Source organism: Octodon degus, unplaced genomic scaffold, assembly GCF_000260255.1.
Source record: "Octodon degus isolate 3935 unplaced genomic scaffold, OctDeg1.0 scaffold00053, whole genome shotgun sequence".
Lineage (NCBI taxonomy): Eukaryota > Metazoa > Chordata > Mammalia > Rodentia > Octodontidae > Octodon > Octodon degus.
Genome location: NW_004524629.1, coordinates 12,461,780 through 12,481,918, shown reverse-complemented (window position 1 = coordinate 12,481,918; position 20,139 = coordinate 12,461,780). Strand labels below are relative to the sequence as shown.

Here is a 20,139-nt window from a genome sequence, read left to right as displayed (position 1 = left end):
TACAAGATGCAGACATGATATCCTATTTACAAACACTATTAGAACAAATCCCTCTATTCATTAAGAGAACGTAGCTATATATCTATCCTAACCAATTTGAATACACAGATACCAAATGGACATTCATCTGTATCCCCTTTTTTGTTTAGTTCCGTCATTTGAATATTATAGGTGTTTTAACTCAGCATAATATTCTAAAAGAGCCCAGTAGTCCATAATAGTATTGGGTCTTCCGCTTGACTTGCAATGTCAGAAATTGTTGACCTGAGTCCCTTACAGCTCCACATCACACCATGGCTTTACTTCTTATACTCCTGATGCTTCTTTAAGGGACACTGACTGCATTTCTGAACAGACATAGGCTACAGGTTCCTCTTCCACTTTAGGCTGCCAGCTCTGTTTCATCTGGCTCTGCTACTCTGCCTGGGCCTCTGTGGTCTGTGCTGGGCTTCTCTGCAGGACCACTGTGCTCAAGATGCCAGGGACATGCCAGCTTCTCCCTGTGCCATGCTCTGAGCCTCAGCTGGCCCGGGCTCCCATTGATGGAGTATCAACTGACCACATGTTCAATACCCCTCTGCAATACTGGAAAACAAGCTTAAATTACAGTGAGAAATATGTGGGCTAGCAAATTCTCTCACCTAAGAAAACAGAAGTAGTCTTAATGTTCGATAAATCATAGATAATAGAAATTATCTGCGCAAATCATGCATGGCTTATGCAGCATATTCAGTGAATGTTTAACTTACAACATTTAAGCAATAACAAATCATATTTGTCACAAGGGAAGACTGATTCATAAAACCGCTAAGTGTACACTGTAGTATTTTTTATAAAAATGCTTAAATATATCCATGGAAAGAATTCCAAGAAAATTAACACTGTAGTCACATCTCCAGTACCTGACAACTCTAAAACTCATTGAATTTGAGTTCTGATGCTAAAATTTTGTCCTAGTACTCATCATTTGTTTGATACAAGCTAGAACTTGTCAGTGTTAGTTGCCTCATGCCCTGTTACCCTTTCCAGCCAAAACAACATGTTTGCTACTTGTCGCTTTTGGTACTCTTTGCACCCTCCTGAACTAATTAACGAGGGGCAGTGACATAGGACTACAGTTGCTTCAGTGAAAAGGAACGGAAGGCTGGGGTCAGAGATGCTATAACTTTTAGTTTTCTATTCTTTCAACTACAGCAATGTGATACCTGATTTTTTTTTTTTTCAAATAAAACTAACACTTCAAAAACTATCTGGTCAGCAGATATCCATGCAAGTCAAAAGAATAAAAGTTATAATGCAAAAGCAGATATTTGTCTATTATTTACTTACAGTACTTGAAAAAAGTATCTTTGAAAATGTGTATACTATAACTATTTTTCTAAGAAAAAACTCACACTATGCATACGCACAGAGGACTATCTCTGTACTGGCCAATGCAGTGGCCAGTAGCCACTTGTGGCTGTATGCATTTAAATTAATTAAAAGTAAAAGTCCACTCCTCAGTAGCACCAGTCACTTCAGGAACTCAGCGGTCCAACGAGGTCAGCGACTGCTGCACTGAATGGCTGACAGATCACACTTCATCGGCACAGAAAGTTCTACTGGACAGATTTGGCTTAAGGAGTCAGCACAGGCTGAGTCCCGACCAGTGGAACCATGACCACTGCGGTGAGCTGAGTAATGCCCTTCCTCCTCCAAAGTGGTCTACATCCTTCTTCCTGGAATCTGTGAATGCTGCCTTATATGGCAAAAGGGATGTTGCAGATGTGATCGAGTTAAAAATCTTAAGATGGGAAGATTATTTTGGATTATCTAAATGGTCCTGTTGTAACCACAAAGTCTTTATAAAGAAGAGCAGCAAATCAGAGACCAGAGAGAAAGTCCACCCCACCCCGACCAATGAGAGGTAACTGGGCCAGAGGGGGCTGCTGCTGGTGCTGAGTCAGGGCAGCCTCCAGAAGCTGGGAACAGATCCTTCCCTAGAGTCCCAGGAGAGGAGTCACCTTTGCAGACACCCAAATGTACCAATGACAGAAAATGGCTCCAGTCTTTAAGGAGCTCATTTTCTTTCCATTCAAGAGGGAAAACAATTAAGAAAACCATGACAATGGTTAGAAGCTAGGGGTACTAAAGATCTGTGCAAGGGAAGACACACTGGGGAATGGGAATGCACGACTAACTGGGAGAGATGCTGGCACTGACGGGTGCAAGAGCACTGGGGAGCTGGAGACAGAGGGAAAGGGGCCAGCATCTCCCTAGTTCTGTGCCCCTTTATTGATTATCTCTGCCCTTCTGCTGGATTTCAGCAACCCTTTATCTATCCTTTGAAACTATCTTCAAAAAAGTTTCATATTTTGGTTAATTCCAATTTAATATGGGCAGGAAGGAAGCCGATTAGACTAATTCCTGCGGAGACAAAGACAACTGGTAGTGCCTCTCATCTTCTCAGGCCTGTGGGACTTCACATGGCATCATGGCATAACTCAAAGGCAGCCATCTTGCTAAGCAGTGATTCTCTAAGCCATACTTCCAAGATAAGAGCCCTCGAGTCTAGTGACTCACTGGGTTAAAAATATTTTCCGGAATCTGAATCTCCTTTCATGCACACTATGGACATCCCAAGAGTGTTTTGTGTCATCTCTGGATATCTCCAGGAAGTCCTTTTAGGCCCCGTCCTTAACCAGCTTGTTGTTTTGGCAGTGGAGGACTAGACCAAGCTGAGGCTCGCTGTGTGGGTGGGTCTTCAGCTGCCAACTGCTAGCAATTTTTCTCTGACTGCTTCTCAGGGGAAGGTCTCCTCTAATTGACTAGCGGGTAAGTTAGGAAGAGAAGAGATCTTGGTTTTTTTGTTTTTGGGGTGTTTTTTTTATGCATTTAGTACAAGGTCTACAGTGTCTCACTACACAGATTGGACTCGCAGTGATCCTCGTGTTTCAGCCTCCCAAGCACTGGGCTTACAGGAGCATGACGCCCAGTCTCAGTTGCCATCTCAGTGTCAGGCCAGCATGGCACACGAGGAATCAAACCATGGTCCCCGCGTCTGCCTAAACAGGTGCTTTAGTCTGCTGAGCTATCTGGCTGGCCCTTGAGAAGTGATCTTGTAATGAGATGGAATGACACAGGTTGTTTGACCCTCGGCTTCATTAAGTTCCAGTTTTATGGTCTTGGGCACATCATTGCTTCTGGGTGCTACTTTCTTATCTAAAATATGGAAGCAGTAATGATACCTGCCTCCTACCACAGCACTGACTTTAAAACATACTCCAATACTATAGCAACCAAAACAACATGCTTGGCATTGAAACAGTCACCTAGGCCAATGGGCGAGAGCAGAGATCCAAGAAGCAAATACATATATTTTCAGCCAGCTGATTTTCAACAAAGGCAACCTGACATACACTGAAGAAAGGCCAGTCTCTTCAGTAAATGGAGCTGGGAAAAGTGGATATCCACACACAGAAGAATGGAACAAGACCTGCATCTCATGTCACGTAAGAGTGATGGCACGGGTGTCATTCATCCATTTATTTATTTATTTATTTATTTATTTATTTATTTATTTTCAGACAAAAGATGTAGATGTATGAGTTTTTTTTTTTTCTAAACTAAAATCTCAGTATTCAGGTTTAATTGAAATGTTTTCACTTTGTGATAAATAAATGCATTTTAGTTTGCAGTCTGGACGCTAGTCACTAAAAGGTTTTTCCATCACTGATAGATGAATCAAGCTAAAAATGGATCAAAGACTTAAATGTACGACCCAAAATTAAATTGTGAAAGAACTAGAGGAAAACGTAGGGAAATGTTTTCATATGTTGGTCTGAGCAAGGATTTCTCAAATAGGACCCTAAAAGCACAAATATCAAACTAAAACTCAGCAAAGGAAGAGATTAGTAGGGTAAAGAAATAACCTACAGAATGGGAGAAAAGAGATGTAAACTATTCATCTGACAAAGGATTAATACTAGAATACCTAAGGAACACAAAACACTCAGCAGCAAAATAATGTGATTAAAACATGAACAAATGATGTAAATAAATAATTTGGAAGATAGGAAAACAGCAAAAAACAGACTAAAAATGCTCAACATCAGGGCCGGGGAGATGGCTCAGTAGAATAAGCACTTCCCTGGCAAGCTCAAGGGTCTGAGTTCAATTCCTGGTTCCACCAAAAAAATAATAAAAAATAAAAAATAAATGCTCAACATCACTAAGTATAAGGGAAATCAAAACCACAGTGGGAGACATTATCTCACCCTAAACAAAAATTAAAATGCTCATGAGGATGCAGAGAATGGGAAACTCATACAGCATTGGTGGGAATGTAATTTAATATAGCCATGATGGAAACACATCAAGGAGGTTCCTCAGAGAACTGAAAAGAAAATTACCATTTGATCCAGCAATTCCACTATTGCCTCTATATTCAAAGAAAGGAACTCAGCAGGTCAAACAGTCCAATAGTTGGACTAACCAATACTCTAGTATGTCAAGAATAGTCCAGTATGTGTTCACTCCAATATTTACTGAAGCACAATTTACAATATCCAGGATACAGTATTAACTAAGTGTCAGAAACAGATAAATGAATAAAGAAAACATGGTCTATGTACTGGAAGACCCTCAGTCACAAAAAGAAAATCCAATTACTTCCAACAGTGTGAGTGAGTCTGGAGGACAGTATATTAAGAGAAATATGTCAGGCACAGAAAGGCAAGTATGATATATTCTTATATGCGGAAGCTAAAACAGTTGCTCTCATTGTAGTAGAGCACAGATCAGGGTCTACCAGAGGGCAAGAAGGGTGGGGGATGGAGACAGGATGGTCACTGGGCACAGGGAACAGGTGGTTAGGAGGAATAGCTTCTGATGTTCAGTAGCACCGCAGAGTAACTATGGTTGACAAATATTAATTACACATTTCAGAAAAGCCAGTGCAGAGAATTGTAAATATTTCCAACACACACACACACACACACACACACACACACACACACACACACGATAAATGTTTGAGGTACTGGATACCCCATTACCCCCATCTGATTATTACACGGATACACATTTAAATGCCATGCTCTACTCCATCAATATGTACACTTATTCTGTGTCAATTAAAAATGAGTAACACCTGCCTCCTATGGCTCTTGTCAGAGACACAAGATAACACTGGTTCAGGCCCAGCAGGAGGTGTGTGCTCAATAAATAGGAGTCACAATTCCAGTACTTCTGTGGCTCCTGCAGAGGCCAATAGGGCTGAACACAAAGCAGCAGCAGTGTGCAAACAGGCAGTTTGCAGTCTATAAACTTCCTCAGTAAAATGACAGGTTCTCCACACACCCACACCTAACATGGCTTTTTCTTTGTCCATTTTGTGTGCAGGAGTTCAAAATGGAATCTGAAGAGTATTTCTAACAGTGGACAAAACTGGATAAAGTCAAATAATCATCAAATCCTAGGGCTGAGAAAAGCTTTTAAGGTCACCAGGTGCTATACGGATGATCTGCCCAGGGCCTTACCTAGCTGGAAGATGGCAAAGAATGCAACCCCTTTTGAAGATACTTGTGGCCTAATTCTAGAAGCCCATAATATTCCACCTTCTCTGCAAAGGGGCTTCACAGATGTGATTAGGTTAAGGATGCTGAGACAGGGACAGTATGCCAGAGGTGCACACAGTTTAATTGCACAGGTCCTTCAAAGTGGACAACTCTTCCCAGGTGTGGTAAGAGGTAAGAGGGAGTAACTTTGGGAGAAGGGTCAAAGAGATGCAACATTACTGCTTTGAAGATGGGAGATAAGCCAAGGAATGCAGTAGCTTCTAGAGCTGGAAAGGGCAAGGACATGGATCCTTACCTAGAAGGAAGGAACACAGTCCTGCTTGAACCTTGATTTTAATGAGACTTGTGTTGAGTTTCTAATTTACAGAACCGTAATATAGTAAACTTGTCTTGTTTTAAATTACCAAGTGTGTGGTCATTTATTGTGGTAGCAACAAGAAGCAAACAAAAGCAGCAACAAACTTGAAACTCTGAGAGAGGCCTGGGTAGTCATGTCAATACTTGAAGCTTTTACTTGCTGTTATGACTTGTATCTAGATGTCCCTCCAAAGCCTCATGTAGTCACAGGTAGGGTTTTCTGGAGATGGTTAGATCTAGGATATGTGAATGAGGATTAAGGGTATGATACAGGGATTAAGGGCAAGTAGGACTGGATTACTCTATTAATTGGTTTATCATGTTCTTGGGTACAGTTAATGGGAAGCTCCAGCCTGAGTATAAATGGCGCCACCCGAAAGACTTACAGCATGATGGGATAAAAAGGAAGGGAGGCTTGCTGCAGCTAGTTCAGCTGCTTGCTGCTTCCTATCCGCCCTGCCATGGACTGTTTCTTCCCTGCTGTGCCCCTCTACAATGATGCCCTGCTTTGGAAGCAACTGACTATGGATTGAAAAACCTACAAACTGTGAGCCGAAATAAACCTTTCCCTCTTTGACTTTGGGTGTCAACTATTTTGTCTCTGCAATGAGAAAAGTAACTATTACATTCTTTCTTACTTACAGTAGTCATTCTCAGCAATAGCACTTGTCATCCATAGCATTTTGCAACCTGTCATTCTTCTGATCACCTTCCTAAATGTATTTTTGGTTAGGAGCTTTCACCTTAAAATGGACCAAGTAGCACAAACACAACCCCCCATATAAGATTCACCCCAACAGTACAGAATGGATTCCTTCATCTATTTGCTCTGCTTCTATTCACAGAGTCTAAGACTGAGCACAATTTGCTTTAATTTACCCTTACAGTCACTCCCAAGCCAGATCGCCTTCATTTGGTCCACTTTCAAGATGAAACTGTAGAGCAAGTAGACAGCTATATATAAAATGTCTTATGCTTGTGCCTTAAACTGTTCTATCCATGATGTAACAGGCTTGTTTCTCAGATTTATCACTCTTCTGAAACACAGATGGAAAGCAGGAGGTTGGATGGCTGTCACTATGGGTATAACCTTTTAGTATGACCCTTTTGGGGGGAGGCTAGATTCTTTATTCCTGATTACCAAAAGAAATTTGTATAAAAACATAGAAAGTTTGCCACAGTCCCATCCTAGATATATTTATCAACAGAAAAAAATCTTAAAACTAGCTTTTAATGCATTTAACTAAAAAAAATATATTGTGTGTATACATAAAATACTTTAAAAAAAGCAAAGGCTCATGGGTACAAGAGGGGCCTTAGCACATTCATTCTCAGCTCTCTCAACTTCCACATCTATAGCCTAACTCAAAAGCTACACTCTGAGTAACAGGGCTGAAAGAAGACCAGCATTCTACCAGTGGAGATATGATAACCATAGTCAACACCAATGGAACATTTGTTAAAATCCAGGCAGTACATTAGTTCCTTTAATCCTCACAGTGATCCCACATCCCCACGTCGTGTGTGCTGTTGTTATCACAGTCTCCACTTAGCTGAGGAAACTGAGGCATAGACAGGTGTGATGCTTGTCCACAGCCACAAGCCCAGCATGTGGCAGAGCTGGGCTTCGAACCAAGGTCACCTCTCAGCAAAAGCCACACATTTAACCATCCTGCTACACCACAACTAACAGGAGAGATGAACTAACTTCACTGTGCTGTGTGTATTAAGACAGGAAAGCAAAATAACTGATTGACATCTTTCCTCCAAAATAAGGATGAGAACAAAGGAACTCTATCAAAAATTAAATAATTTAAGACATTGTATTCCCATAATTTTAGAACACTTTTTTATTTTAAAAAATAAAAATTCATGCTCACTTGACATTTTGGACAATATAAAAGTATCTTAAGGAAAAAAAAAATCACGTGGTTTCACTTAGCTGCTTCTTTGTATAGGCCAAATCAAAGTTTCTTTGAGCTAAATCCAAGCAAGATCAGCAGCCCAAGGCTATCAGAATGACCTGGAGCACATCTTTAAAATGTGACTTCTCACCCACATCTACAGAAATAGATCTCTGAGGGCCAGCTTTAGAACCCTGATGGGGAGTGACACTTAACAGTTTGCAGCGTTATGAAGTGTAAAGCCCATTCAAGTAGTCTAGAATGAAATTTGATGGTATTTCTTTTTTTTTTTTTTAATTTTTTTTTATTTATCTGTGTGTGTGTGTGGGTGGGTGTGTGTGGCCAGCTCAGCCCACCAGGGGGCGGGGCTGGCTGGCATGTGGTGCTGGGGGATTGAACAGCGGTCCCTGTGCTTTGTTTAGCTTGTTCTAAGTAGGTGCTTTAGACCACTGAGCCATCTCACAAGCCCTGATGGTATTTCTAAGAACATAATCAACTGGATTAATATTTGTTTAACTTTAAAGTTTAATTTTAAAAGTCAGAACTATAGCTCAGTGTGGTGGCCCCCACCTGTAATTCCAGCCCTCTGAGAGGCTGAGGCAGGAGAACAAGTTGGAGCCCAAACTGGGAAACAGTGGCCCCCGCAAGACTTTGTCTCATAAAGAAAAAATACAGGGCTTGATATGTACCTCTGTGAGAAGGTCCTGGGTTCAACTGTCAATACTGCAAAAACAAATGACTAAAATAAAAGTAAACACTATATTTATACTCATTGTAATTCCCAGTAAAATTTGTGAATCACTGCCCAAAGTTTAAAAGGGAGCTCCAGAATTCTTGGACTCACAGTTCAAACTCATGCTGTCCCCAGAAAACTCTTTTCCATTTTGAAACCAAGTTATCTTTAGGGGCAGCATGGAAGAGGAGGTCTGGAAACCAAACTCCATTTGGCAATCAAACCTCTGAGGCGGTAATCAGGACCTTCTGCAGGTTGTACTTCCTGACCTTCCACAACAGGGGGTGTGGCCCGCCCCTTAGGTCCCTGCTAAGCAGGGTTTGCACCTGCAGCTCCAAGTTTGATTCAGAGATTTGCACTTAGGTTTGCTTTTCCACAAAGTAAAATGGCTCCTCTCTCCCACCCTGTCCACGTTCTAGCTGTTAGCCAAAGAACAAAGGATTTCCCAAATATGGACGCAAAGAAGCATGTGCATATTGAAGACCACAATGAAGCTGAAATAGCAAAAACTTATTAAAAAGAAAGCCAACAATTGACGCCAAAAGCGTGAGTCTGCTAACAGAACAGCAAGACAAAAGCCAGAAAGAGGAACAAAAAATGCATTGTAGGGGAAGGACCAGCAGGGAGGTGTAGATTTATATGGAAGGGTTGACATCATTGTTTCCCAATAATATTCACCATGCAGGAAACAGATGGGAAAGGAGTGGTGGAAGGGTTACTTATGGTAACAGGGCACAGGCTCTGCTTTGAATGCTGCCATTTGGAACCTAAAATGTTTTTACTTTGAAAAACTAGAGATGGGAACTCTATGGCCAGAAGTTTTATTAAAGTCTAACTAAATCCTCTGAACTTATCACCCTGGCAACATATGGCAAAAATGGAACTCCCCATATCAGATCTTGTCTTACTGCCAGTGTAGCTGTGGTTATTGGGTCCCGAGTAGACAAAGTCATGGAAAGGGAACTGACTGTTGGCCAGACAGGCTCTGAGTCCTGCTTTCCCACTTTCTGGCTTGGAGACATTCAGCAAATTCTTTAACCTCTCTGCATTGGTTCTTAAAAAATGAGAAAAGAACAGAGCATTCTATACATGCAGTAGGAAGCTGAGCTTGGATTTTTATGCTATAGGGCTTAGAATTAAACAAAATTAAAGTGGCTATCACATTGTTTTTGAAAAGTTTTTTTAAAAAACTCTCATGTTTTGATGCGTCGGCAGAACACAGGCACAATCAGCCAAACCAGAGGACACCCTTGCTACTATCAGTTGCTCTGTCTTCAGAGGAAAAGCTCAATCCCCTGCTGAAGAAGATGGGCTTCTGCCATCCCAGCCAGCGCCCCACCCTATCCCAACCAGGCTGCGGTAAGCCATCCCCAGCCACCTTCCAGTCTTAATGTCTTTTCCCCCAGGGTGCAGGAGGGAATGACATTCCAAGTATCAGGTAAAATCATGTGGCTTCTTGCCTCTTGAAGCCAACTACCTCTTCCTCGTACTTCTGTCATTCCTCACGGTCAGATGATGTTGGTTTTATTGTTCTTCTGGATTCCTCCACTACAAACATTCTGCTCTGATGCTTCTCCCTCATTCAGCGGCCTCCCACACCAGCATCCCCTGCTTGCACATCTCCAGAGCCCCGACTTCGCTCTCTACTTTCCCTTGTCTTCCCATCTTAGGACCCCTCTAGGCCAAGAGCAACTTGAGAACATTCTGGTAAACCTAAGAGTAGACCCTCTTGTTAGAGCCCCATTAAATACATGCTGCATTGGATTGAAAGTCCCATACAGGACAGTTTCTTATTAGGAATATGAAAATCCAAGGAAATTAATATGCACAACCACACACACTGTCTCAGCGGACTTTTATAGAGCTTTAGATTTATTTGTAGTTTGCCAGAATTATAGCTTACATGTCAAACTATTTTCTAGTCTCTAAAACAGTGAGAGTGATATCTATCTATCTATTTATGTATCTATCTATCTATCTTGCTCTCCTTCTGGAGGTAGTTGAGAAGAGGCCACACCAAAGCCATTTTGGGTGGGCATCAGGCCATGATGTGACCACAGCCTGGTATGTAGCACCAAACTTGAACTAGGACTAGGAGTGCCTGAGACTCGATCTCAGAAATTCAGTTGGTAATGGGCTCCTGCCAAGAATGCAGCTCATACCAAGGAGTGACTGGGGAGGCCAAAACAAAGGCAGTGCTTCTGGGGAGTTCTGTGCGGAGCTGGGGTTGCTTTCTGTCTGAGGCCAGCTATGCACATCATATTATTATGCAATCCTGGACTCTTCCTACTCCGGCCCATCAGCAAGGCCGCAGCACTGAGCTCCCTAGAAGAGCTCTAACCCTGGCTTCCGAAGGAGGAAACAGGGTCAGCGCATCAACTTCTGTGCATCCACACAGGCTCCCCCAAGAGGTACACTGCGTGAGCTGCCAATGCAACCTGCCTGGAGTGGAGCTCACCAGCTACCTGCACACATAAGGCAGCTCAAGAGGAGAGTCATGAGCAGAGACCCGGGTGGGCCCCCTCACCCTCAGACTGCAGGTTTCCCCTAGGGAATGTGGGCATGAGGAAAGGCCTGGGAGGAAGAAAGGGGCCTGGGTAGACTCCACGCTAGTGGGTTGGGACAGGACTGTGTGAAAAGAAATCGGAGAATAAAGCGCTAAGTGAATGTCAATTATAATTGTGATCACTGCTGGTCTGGGCTAGAGAAGAACAAAGCAAAAGAAGAAAAATATCTTACAGGCTTTTTTGGGAGAAAAAATGACAAATAAATGCCATACTATGAAATATACTATTCTAGAAGATGTGATTCCTGCCCAAGAGTGTGGCCTTAGGAATAGAGAGGACTGAATTTTTTTCCTCACAGATCTGGCTTTAAATCTTGCCTTTTCATCTCTATAATCTTAGCAAGTAAGTTAGCCTCTTGGACCTCAGTTTTCTCTGTAAAATGTCCAATTCTTAAAAATGTTAAGATTACTACTTTGTACATGTAAAGTAACTGGTATATAGTAATAAAAAACACAACAGTAACTCTCACTGCCAATAAACATAACAACAAGGTCTGATTTGAGGCTCAGTCTTCATTTTTGGGTCTCTGTTCTCTCCCTCATCTTCCTCCTTCCAAGCACCCCATACATAGCCTGATGGTCTCATGTTTCTTTACCAAAACTTGCTCTCAGAGAAAAAAATCTAGTACTAATATTTAGTCTCCTCTGTATTGCAGGTAGCCTGTTTCCTCCTAGGGTTTCTTCATTTTAAATCTTTGCTAAAACTGTACCTTAGGGGGAAGCTTAGAGGGGCAGGGGCTGCTATCCAGGCTCCTGAAGTTCCAGCAAGCCTTGGTCCCATCTCTACCGGTCCCTGCAGCCCACCTTTGACAGAGGAACAGCGAGCCCAATTCAACTCAAGCCTGGCATTCAGATGGGCTTGGGAAGAAACAGCTTAGAGAGCTGGGTGGGATACACACCCAACAAAAAGAAAATTAACTGACGGCCAAAGACAACTCAAAAGTGTTGTACCTGGCTTAAATACATAGCAAGCAACAAAACGATGAAAAACAAAACAATTAACTTCATTTCCTGGGCCTCAAGATGGGCATGATACAGAAGAAAGTTGTGTCCTAAGCTCCAGCCTGGGAAGGGGTGTGCACTGGGTAAGCCATTCCCATCCCAGCACCCAGGCTCCAGCACAGCCACCGAGAGCCAGCAAGGCTCCTATGTGCAGAGGCGGTGACGTGGTTAGATGGACACTGGCCCAGCACCCACAGGGATGGGAAGCAGGACTGCCTGGCACGCTGAGTGGAGAGGCCAGGTCACACAAGGGCTTCCCAGGGTTGCTTGGAGGGGGATTTTGAGGGGGGTCAGTGCCCATCCCACCACATCATCTGCTCATTTCATGAGAGTCCCACTTGCTCTTGGTGGCTGTGCCAGGCTGGGGCCAGGCAGCATGACAGAAATAGCTTACCATGCACCCCCGCAGCCAAGTGCTGTACCTCACTCACTCATTTATTTCTGCATCAATCTTGTTGTTCCCATTTCACATGTGAGGAGATGGAGGCCCAGGTCAGGTAACTAACTTGCTTCAGGGTCACTCAGCTATCTCAGGCAGCATACAGGGAGCCCCCAGCCAAGACACCTGATTTGGGAAGATCAGGGAAGGTTTTCAGAACTGTATGAAACTGAGAGCAGAGGATGAAGAATTAGCCAGAGAGGTAACGGAACGATGTGCCAGGCAAGAAGCTGGAAAGGAACCAGCCGGAGATAATACTGCTGGCCCGCTCCCCACGCAGTGTTAAAGCTTATCTCCAGCGGGAAAATATTTACCTTCTTTGCTAGGACTCTGCTCCTGCTTCCAGGAGCGTCTAGTCTGTTTCATCAGAGATCAAAGCCTTTGCGCTTTCTCCTTCAGCTTTTCCATCAGACGTGACAGCTAACTTCAAAGATAACTGAGCCTCTGGTTTCTGAAGGTCAGCTCACATTTCTTAGTCTGTAAATTTCTAAAACTGGAACCCATCTTTCTTTCCTACTGTGCTTAGCATAGTGGCTTACTAAATAGTCACTAAATAAATAAATAAACAGAGGGCATCATTTAGCTCAGAAACAAAGTACAGCATCCAAAAGTCTTAATGGTTTATTTGGGTCCTTCGAAAGGCTAGGGCTTATTCTCATCGTTTAGCACTGTATTTGTACCATTTATCACAAATTTTCTATCATCCTTCAACTAAAATATATATGCTATGTATATAACACAGATGTACATACAAATATATGAATGCTGTATGTTTTTATGCCTGGTAAAAGTGAGGGCAAATCTTCAGAGATAAAATCACACACACAACTCCTATCAAACACTCAGAGATGCGTTCCGAATGGCCTCAGCGGCTTATCCAGGCAGATGTGGTCTCCGAACCCTACCTCCCCATCAAAGCTATCTCAGCAGATGCTGATTTAACTGCACTCAGAACAGCTCTACGCACTAATACTTTTTATAAAGCTTCTCAGGTGACTGTACCGTGACACTATCACGGAGAGCCACTAAGTGAGAACAATGCGACTTTTTACCAGACAGTGGGTAAGATGAACCAAGATGGCTCCAAGGGGCAAGAAAGTCCTCAGCCCTTAGAGTGGGGCCAAGGTGGGGAAAGAGGGCAGCTTTTCACGTAACCTTCCTTTACTCGCCCCCAGGATCTCTGAGCTCTGCTGGGAGAACCAGACATGTGGCTCATCCCAGGGAGGTAGTAAATGACCAGGGATACACTCTAACCTCATAGCCTTGAGTCACACCTCCCTGCAGACCCAGAGCAACAACATAATGTTTTTATTACACAGCTCCAAGTGGTCAAAAAGAAGAAAAAAATAAAACGATCCCTTTTTTTTTGGCATCTGCAGTAAGGAAGGGGTGACCTCTGCAGTCTGCTCCAGACAGGAAGAGAAAGTTAGTTGGTTCCCAGGGGAGAACCGGGGGCCCCGGGGGTGGGACAACAGCACTACGGAGGAGGGAAGTGAAAGAGACTGGTGGGATTTGTCAGGAGCCACCTCATATCATGCTGTGTTCTCACCAGGCTGTACAAGTGACCAAAGCTGGGGGGGATTGGGCCGGGGACGTAGTTCAGTGGCTGAGCCTTGGCTATCCTGCATGAGGTCCTGGGTTTGATTCCCAGCACTGGAAAAAGGAGGAGGAGGAGGAGGAGGAGGAGGAGGAGGAGGAGGAGGAGGAAGGGAGAGGAGGAAGAAGCAGAAAAGTGGCCCTTCAAATAAGGTCTTTAGGCGGCTGGGGATGATCAGAGCAGAGTCTGAAACTGGCATCTCTGCGTACTGGTAGATAGTGTACACAAGATATTGCACACGTGTGTGCGTGTGCTGTGTTTCTAAGAAAAAGAGTTCTATTTTTCATCAGTTTTCCAAAGAGTGAGGATGTCACGTGGACCTGTACAATGCCCACTCTAAACGGAACACCTATTTCTCAGATTTGTCGAACTACAGGTAGCAGGGCTGACCCCAGCAGATTGTAGAAGTGGCTGATGTTTATTGCTGTGCTCAGCTTGTCTGCCCGGAGCTCCCAATCACACTTCCCCATGCTCAGATGGCCTGAGCACAGTGAACTGTCACCAGCTCTGGCTTCCACTCCACTCTAGCCTTTCGTCCTCTGTGCAAGCACAGGGTCCTCTTTGTTTCTCTACATCTCTGATCTTCCCTTCGGCCCTTGTGCTCCCAAACTTGCATCCATTTTGTCCATCTCTACCAGGGTCCAGTGCCCTGCCCTTGACCAACCACAAAGTTCAGTGATTATGATGTCAGTCTTGAGAAACCTTTGTTAGGCTCCTGGCTATTGGTTCCCACCCTGATTTGTCATTCACAGTATTCTAAGCTGGGAGCAGAGTCCAGGACTGTCTTGACATCAAGTTTCATGAAGTTCATGGAGATGATATCCTTTTAGGGAAACCAATAGCATTTAGCTACATGCATGCATAGGGGAAGAAATCCCAATTACTCCCATTTATGATGCATGCTTTAATTTCCATAAATATTTTTTAACGTATTTGATACAGGGTCTCACTATGCACCTTGTACTCAGGGTGATCCCCATTTTCAGCTTTCCTAATGCTGGGATTATAGGCATGTGCCACCACGCCCAGCCTTGGTGGCTGCTCAGTGCACCCAGGGGTGCGCAGTGTGGAATGTGGTACTGGGGATCGAACCCTGGTCCTTGTGCTTGTCTAAGCAGACACTTAATCTGCTGAGTAATCTCACCAGCCCCAATTTCCATGTAATATCTACTACAAGATATGTAGATAACTATATGTGTCAGTCACCCTTCCTCCAAAGTTGACCTCTACTCAGTGTATTCAGCCTTGAATGTTTGCAGACCCTGTGGCAAGACAGTATGCTTTCATTTTAGGGGAGGGTAATCATTCCTAAAGAATGTGGCTTAGAGCTGGCCAGAAAGCTTAGTGAACTAAAGTGCCTGCTTAGGCAGAGCACAGCACCATGAGTTTGATTCCCAGTGTGGGGGCTGGCCCTGCCCCCAGAGTGCACTGAGACACTGGGCATGGTGGCACAAGCCCGTAATCCCAGCACTTGGGAGGCTGAACACAGGAGGATCACAAGTCCAATCTACATAGTGAGACCCTGTAGACCCTGTACTAAATACATTTTTTAAAAAAAAGAATGTGGCTTAGATGTGGAAGCAAGGAAAGGAATAGGGGCCTGACAGGTTGGGGCCTCTGCATCTCTCCTATCCTTAGGAGGTCCATTTCCTTCTCTGGGCTTCCCTTCTTTCCACAGAGGAAAGCCCTGGATACTGGCTCCCCCACCCCCCAAGCTGTAGTTCCCTTCCTTGTTCTCTAAACAAAACATGTAAATGCCCAATGTACAAAGCAGGTAGAAGGGCAGCTGCCTCAGGGGGGTTCTGAGGTATGGTCCCAGAATCTCCAGGCTCAGGTTCAGCCTATGATGTATGGCTTTGTAAGAATGCAGCAGGACTAGCAACTGCCCCTATGCAGCTCTCATAGCCTTGGAGGGAAGGCTCAGAATAATACCTGCATATGGAACCCAGCTCTAGGAGCATTCCTAGTACAGCTGGAGGTTAACCTGAAGGCCCTTGCAAAACCAGGTAGAGGGAAACATTTCATGCTAAATGTCTGACCATAGTGGTTAGGATGTATACTTGGAGTTCCTTCATATTAAAAACAGTAAGTTCAATCCAAGGGATTTTTTTCCCCCTCAAATCAGCCTCTCCAGACTTGGTAAAAACAAAATAAATTGACTGTTATGCCTCAATTTCAAAAGAGGCAGTTTTGGAAACTGTGGTTCCCCAAGCTCCAAAATACTAAGCCATTTGTCCTAATGACACAGCAGACTCTGAACTCTCGAATACCACAGGAATATCACACCACTGCAAATTACTGGGGGTGCTGAGTCTTCAAAAAAAAGGAAGTGAAACAAAAGCACTGCACTGTTTTCGAGATGTGGACTGGATATGCACATATGGGATGGTTTTTGAGATTATTTTCCTGGAGGCAGAATTATTCAGCAGTTACACAGCCCTTAAGTTTCCCCTTTGTTGTATCTATCTATGTATAAACACACAGCCCCTATAGCAGGCTCTCTTCTCTCTCACTGAAGCTTCCAAACACAAGGCCTTTTTGTATAAGTAAGTGCAGGGTCGGTCAACCTTACAAAAGGAGTCATTTAATGCTCAATTTTCCCACTTTCCTATGATTAAAAACTTCTAATCTCAAATGCCCTTATTGTATTCTAGATTGTTTTCTTTTCCCCTACCCCCAACAAATGTTTAAACTGTCTCTACTGTTGCCCCCCTTTTTTCAATCTGACCTTGAAAACTGAGACACTCTCCTCGCTTACATACCCTCAACTATTTTAAAATCAAGGCCCTTTGACCCTTGTACAACACATCTTTTGCCTGCCACACCAAATGCGATGCTAAAAGCCAATAGGAAGTAAAGAGTCTGGGGGGGGGGGTACTCATATTTGGCATCAGCTCAGAAATTCAGAAAATGTTTGTACAACCACTAACCATGAGGATCCCTACCTCCACCCCACCCTACCGCCTTCTAGCACATTAATAAAAAAGGACGTGAGTAGATGAAATAGGAGAGTCTGGGAGGGACAGCTAAGGCGGTCACAACTGTACACCCAGGAAGCCCAATGTCCACTGTACCACATATCCATCCTTATGGCTCCCTTCCCAAATCCAAAGTTTAGGATCCTGACTTTTCGACTCCCAGCCCCACCCCAGAGGTGGCCAGTTATAATGGCAAGAACATAGCCCTCCTGCCCGTTATGGCTTGGCAGAGGCGCAGGGAACAACCATCACAGCCCCTGCACGTCGAGGTGGCAGCTCTGTGCACCTAAGAATCAAATATGCTCTTAAAAAAAAGAAAAAGTACAAAAAGGAAAAAAAAAAAAAAAAAAAAAAAACAGTACAACGAGCGCACAAGCCTGGAATACATTAACTGGTGAACTGAATCCAACACACCCCAAGAGAATCCACCGCTCTCTCCAACAAAAGGGGGGCGGGAGGAGGCACTTTACCATCCTGTCCTGAGCTCTCCAGATACTCGGTCAGGTCACAGCCAAACGCGCTGGCGGCTCCCTTGCGTTTCACCTTCTGCTTGGCACCCTTGTTCTTCATGAGGTAGTCCCGCAGAGGCTGCCTCGGTGCCCCTCCTCTGCGCGGCTCCGCTGACGGCGGGCTCGGGTCGGTCACCGGCAGCGGCGCGGCGCCGGGCTCCGCATGGGCGAGGGCGCCCGCTCGCTCGGGAGTGTCACTTCCTTCCCGGCGTCCTGGGACTCTCCCAGCTCCTGCGGGGACTCGCGCGCGGGTCCTCGCTCCGCAGGGAGGCCGAGCTCTGCTCGTGCCCGGGGGCGCGGACACAGCCCCGGGGCCGCGAGGGGTCCTCCGCCCAGGGCCCGCGGTCTGGCCTTCAGACGGCTCTGCAAGAGCGAAAAACAAGCATCCTGTCTCCCGTGCCCGCCCTCGCGCCTTCCTTTTTTTCCTGCCTTACAAATCCTAGGATCATCCAGCTCAGGAAACGCTGGAAGGAAGTTAGCTAGGGAGGGGGGCGGAGGGTGGAAATTTTTGGCAGCTCCGCGCCTCTGTGCGCGCGGGGCCGGAGGAAGTAGGTGGGTGGGTAGCCGAGCGCAGCGGGGAGAGAAGGCGCCCTCCCGAGGGCCGGCCGCGACGCCCGCGCTCTCCGGGGCGGCCCAGAGGAAGTCGCCGCGCTCCCGGCCGGCCGCCCCGCGCTCGGAGCCGCCCCGGAGGAGGTGCCGGCGTCCTCGGGGAGGGGCGTGGGGCTCCCGAGTGCGGCCCGAGGCTCAGCCCCCGGTCACTGGGTCTCTGACACTATTTCAGTGCCTGCCTTTTCCTTCCACGAACGCCTGGTGTCAGGGCAGAAACAAAGACTGGGACCCCCGCGGAGGAACCTGCGGGGCAGTGGGTTCACGCTGGCCACGCCCACTCAGCTCCCCCGACCCGGCACCCCTAAGACCCTCCCTTCTCACCCTCAGCCAACCGAGGCGGGCGGGAAGTCAGATTTCCAGTTATGGGTCCAAGGGCATGACCCCAGCGCAGGCACCAACCATCGCTGCTGATGTAAATGTTGGGGTGTGTGTGGCGGGATTAAGCCTCCCGTAGTTCAGCGTAATGTGGAGAAGGTCGTCTCCGGATTGTTTCATAACTTGTCTCAAGTTATTCTGGAGGACTTGTTTTCCTTCTTCAGTTAGATTTGAAATTCTTTGACTTCTGAGTACTCAGCATGCAGTAAGCACTCGAAACTCTTATGATTTAACTGTTTGAGGATTAGATTAAATTTCTCATATAAATTCAAATCCATATATAGGCTTGCAGCCTGGGGATGTATACACAGCTCAGGTTGCTGGCAAAAGCTGTATGTACAGTGCTTTGGTTAGTTGCCGAATCCCTTCATAGTCATGTACGTATTGCCACGACAGTTTATGAACTTTGACCCCTGGCCTTTCTGTATTTGGGTCACAACCTGATGGCCACCCTACTGGATCTGGCGTGCAGATGCATTTAGATGGTTTGCCACAAGCTATGGTTTACTATTCTTTTCAATTAGTAGCCAACATCACGCTCAAGAGACTTTTCCATAAGAGGTCTGGATTTCTGCCTTCTCTTGCAAGAACAGAAGATCGGGTTATACAGAAAGTGCTTTCCCACTTGGCAAGGGCCATTACTGCCGAGTCAGGATGGCCCCATGGTGGGGTACCCTCTTTGAGGCAAACCCTCTGCCTTTGCAGCCCCAGTTTCCTATCTTTCCCCCTTTGCACCTTGCTGGCTCCTAAACCCACTTGATTTGCACCCTAAACCCTAAGCTCTCTATATAATAGTCTCTCCTCCCTTCCATTTTTCTGTCTGTCTCAGTAACACCAGCATTACCCAAACCATCTTGGCCAGACGTCTTCAAGTAACCACTGACTCATCGCTCCTCCATGCCAGTCCTGACCAGATGATGAGTGCTTCAAAATGCCTCTCAGCTGGGGTTCTTCTTTCCCAGGCCCACTGGAAAAGATCATCTACTCCTCAATTATTAGAATTCCTAGTGGGACTGGCTGAGGGCAGTCTCCTCCCACCTCAGCTGTTCTGCACACAAGAGGACTGGGTTGTCTTCCTGAAGTATGGCTGTTGACACATGCCCAGTCACTTGAAATCCTTCAGTGAGCAAGGCATGGTGCACACGCCTGTAATCCCAGCACTCAGGAGGCTGAGGCAGGAGGATTGCTGTGAGTGTGAGGCCAACCTGGGATACAATATGAGTTCAAAGCTAGCCTGGTCAACTTTCAGTGACTTCATCTCCTAGTGCCATGGCAACAATTTCTAGCGTTCTGTGAGCTGCTAATTTCTTAGATGCAAGGTTTTATGGAAATAGTGGAGGAATGTTAACTCAAGGAGTAAATGAGGTATTTGGTGATATTGTAAATGAGGCCAAAAGCACCTTCCTTGCAGGGAGACACCGTGGAAGGATTTTGTGGTTGCATACAGTCCTGCTGATCTGTACCTGTTGAGGAATGATACCTGTCAAAGTGTGCCATTGGCCTCCTTCTTCA

General features: G+C 45.2%; 1 protein-coding gene across 2 annotated transcripts in view; it reads right to left on the bottom strand.

Moving 5' to 3' along the window:
• The window catches only part of Arhgap31 (Rho GTPase activating protein 31), a 133,169-nt gene extending 115,067 nt beyond the window's left edge, over positions 1-18,102 (bottom strand). Inside the window, exon 1 of one of the 2 annotated variants that reach the window (XM_023717604.1) lies at positions 17,605-18,102. In XM_023717604.1, coding sequence (XP_023573372.1) covers positions 17,605-17,704 — 100 coding nt within the window. In that variant the 5' untranslated portion in view covers positions 17,705-18,102. The remainder of the gene's footprint in view (positions 1-17,604) is intronic. The other variant, XM_004633322.2, reaches the window with a different exon arrangement.
• Positions 18,103-20,139: the final 2,037 nt, after the last annotated feature.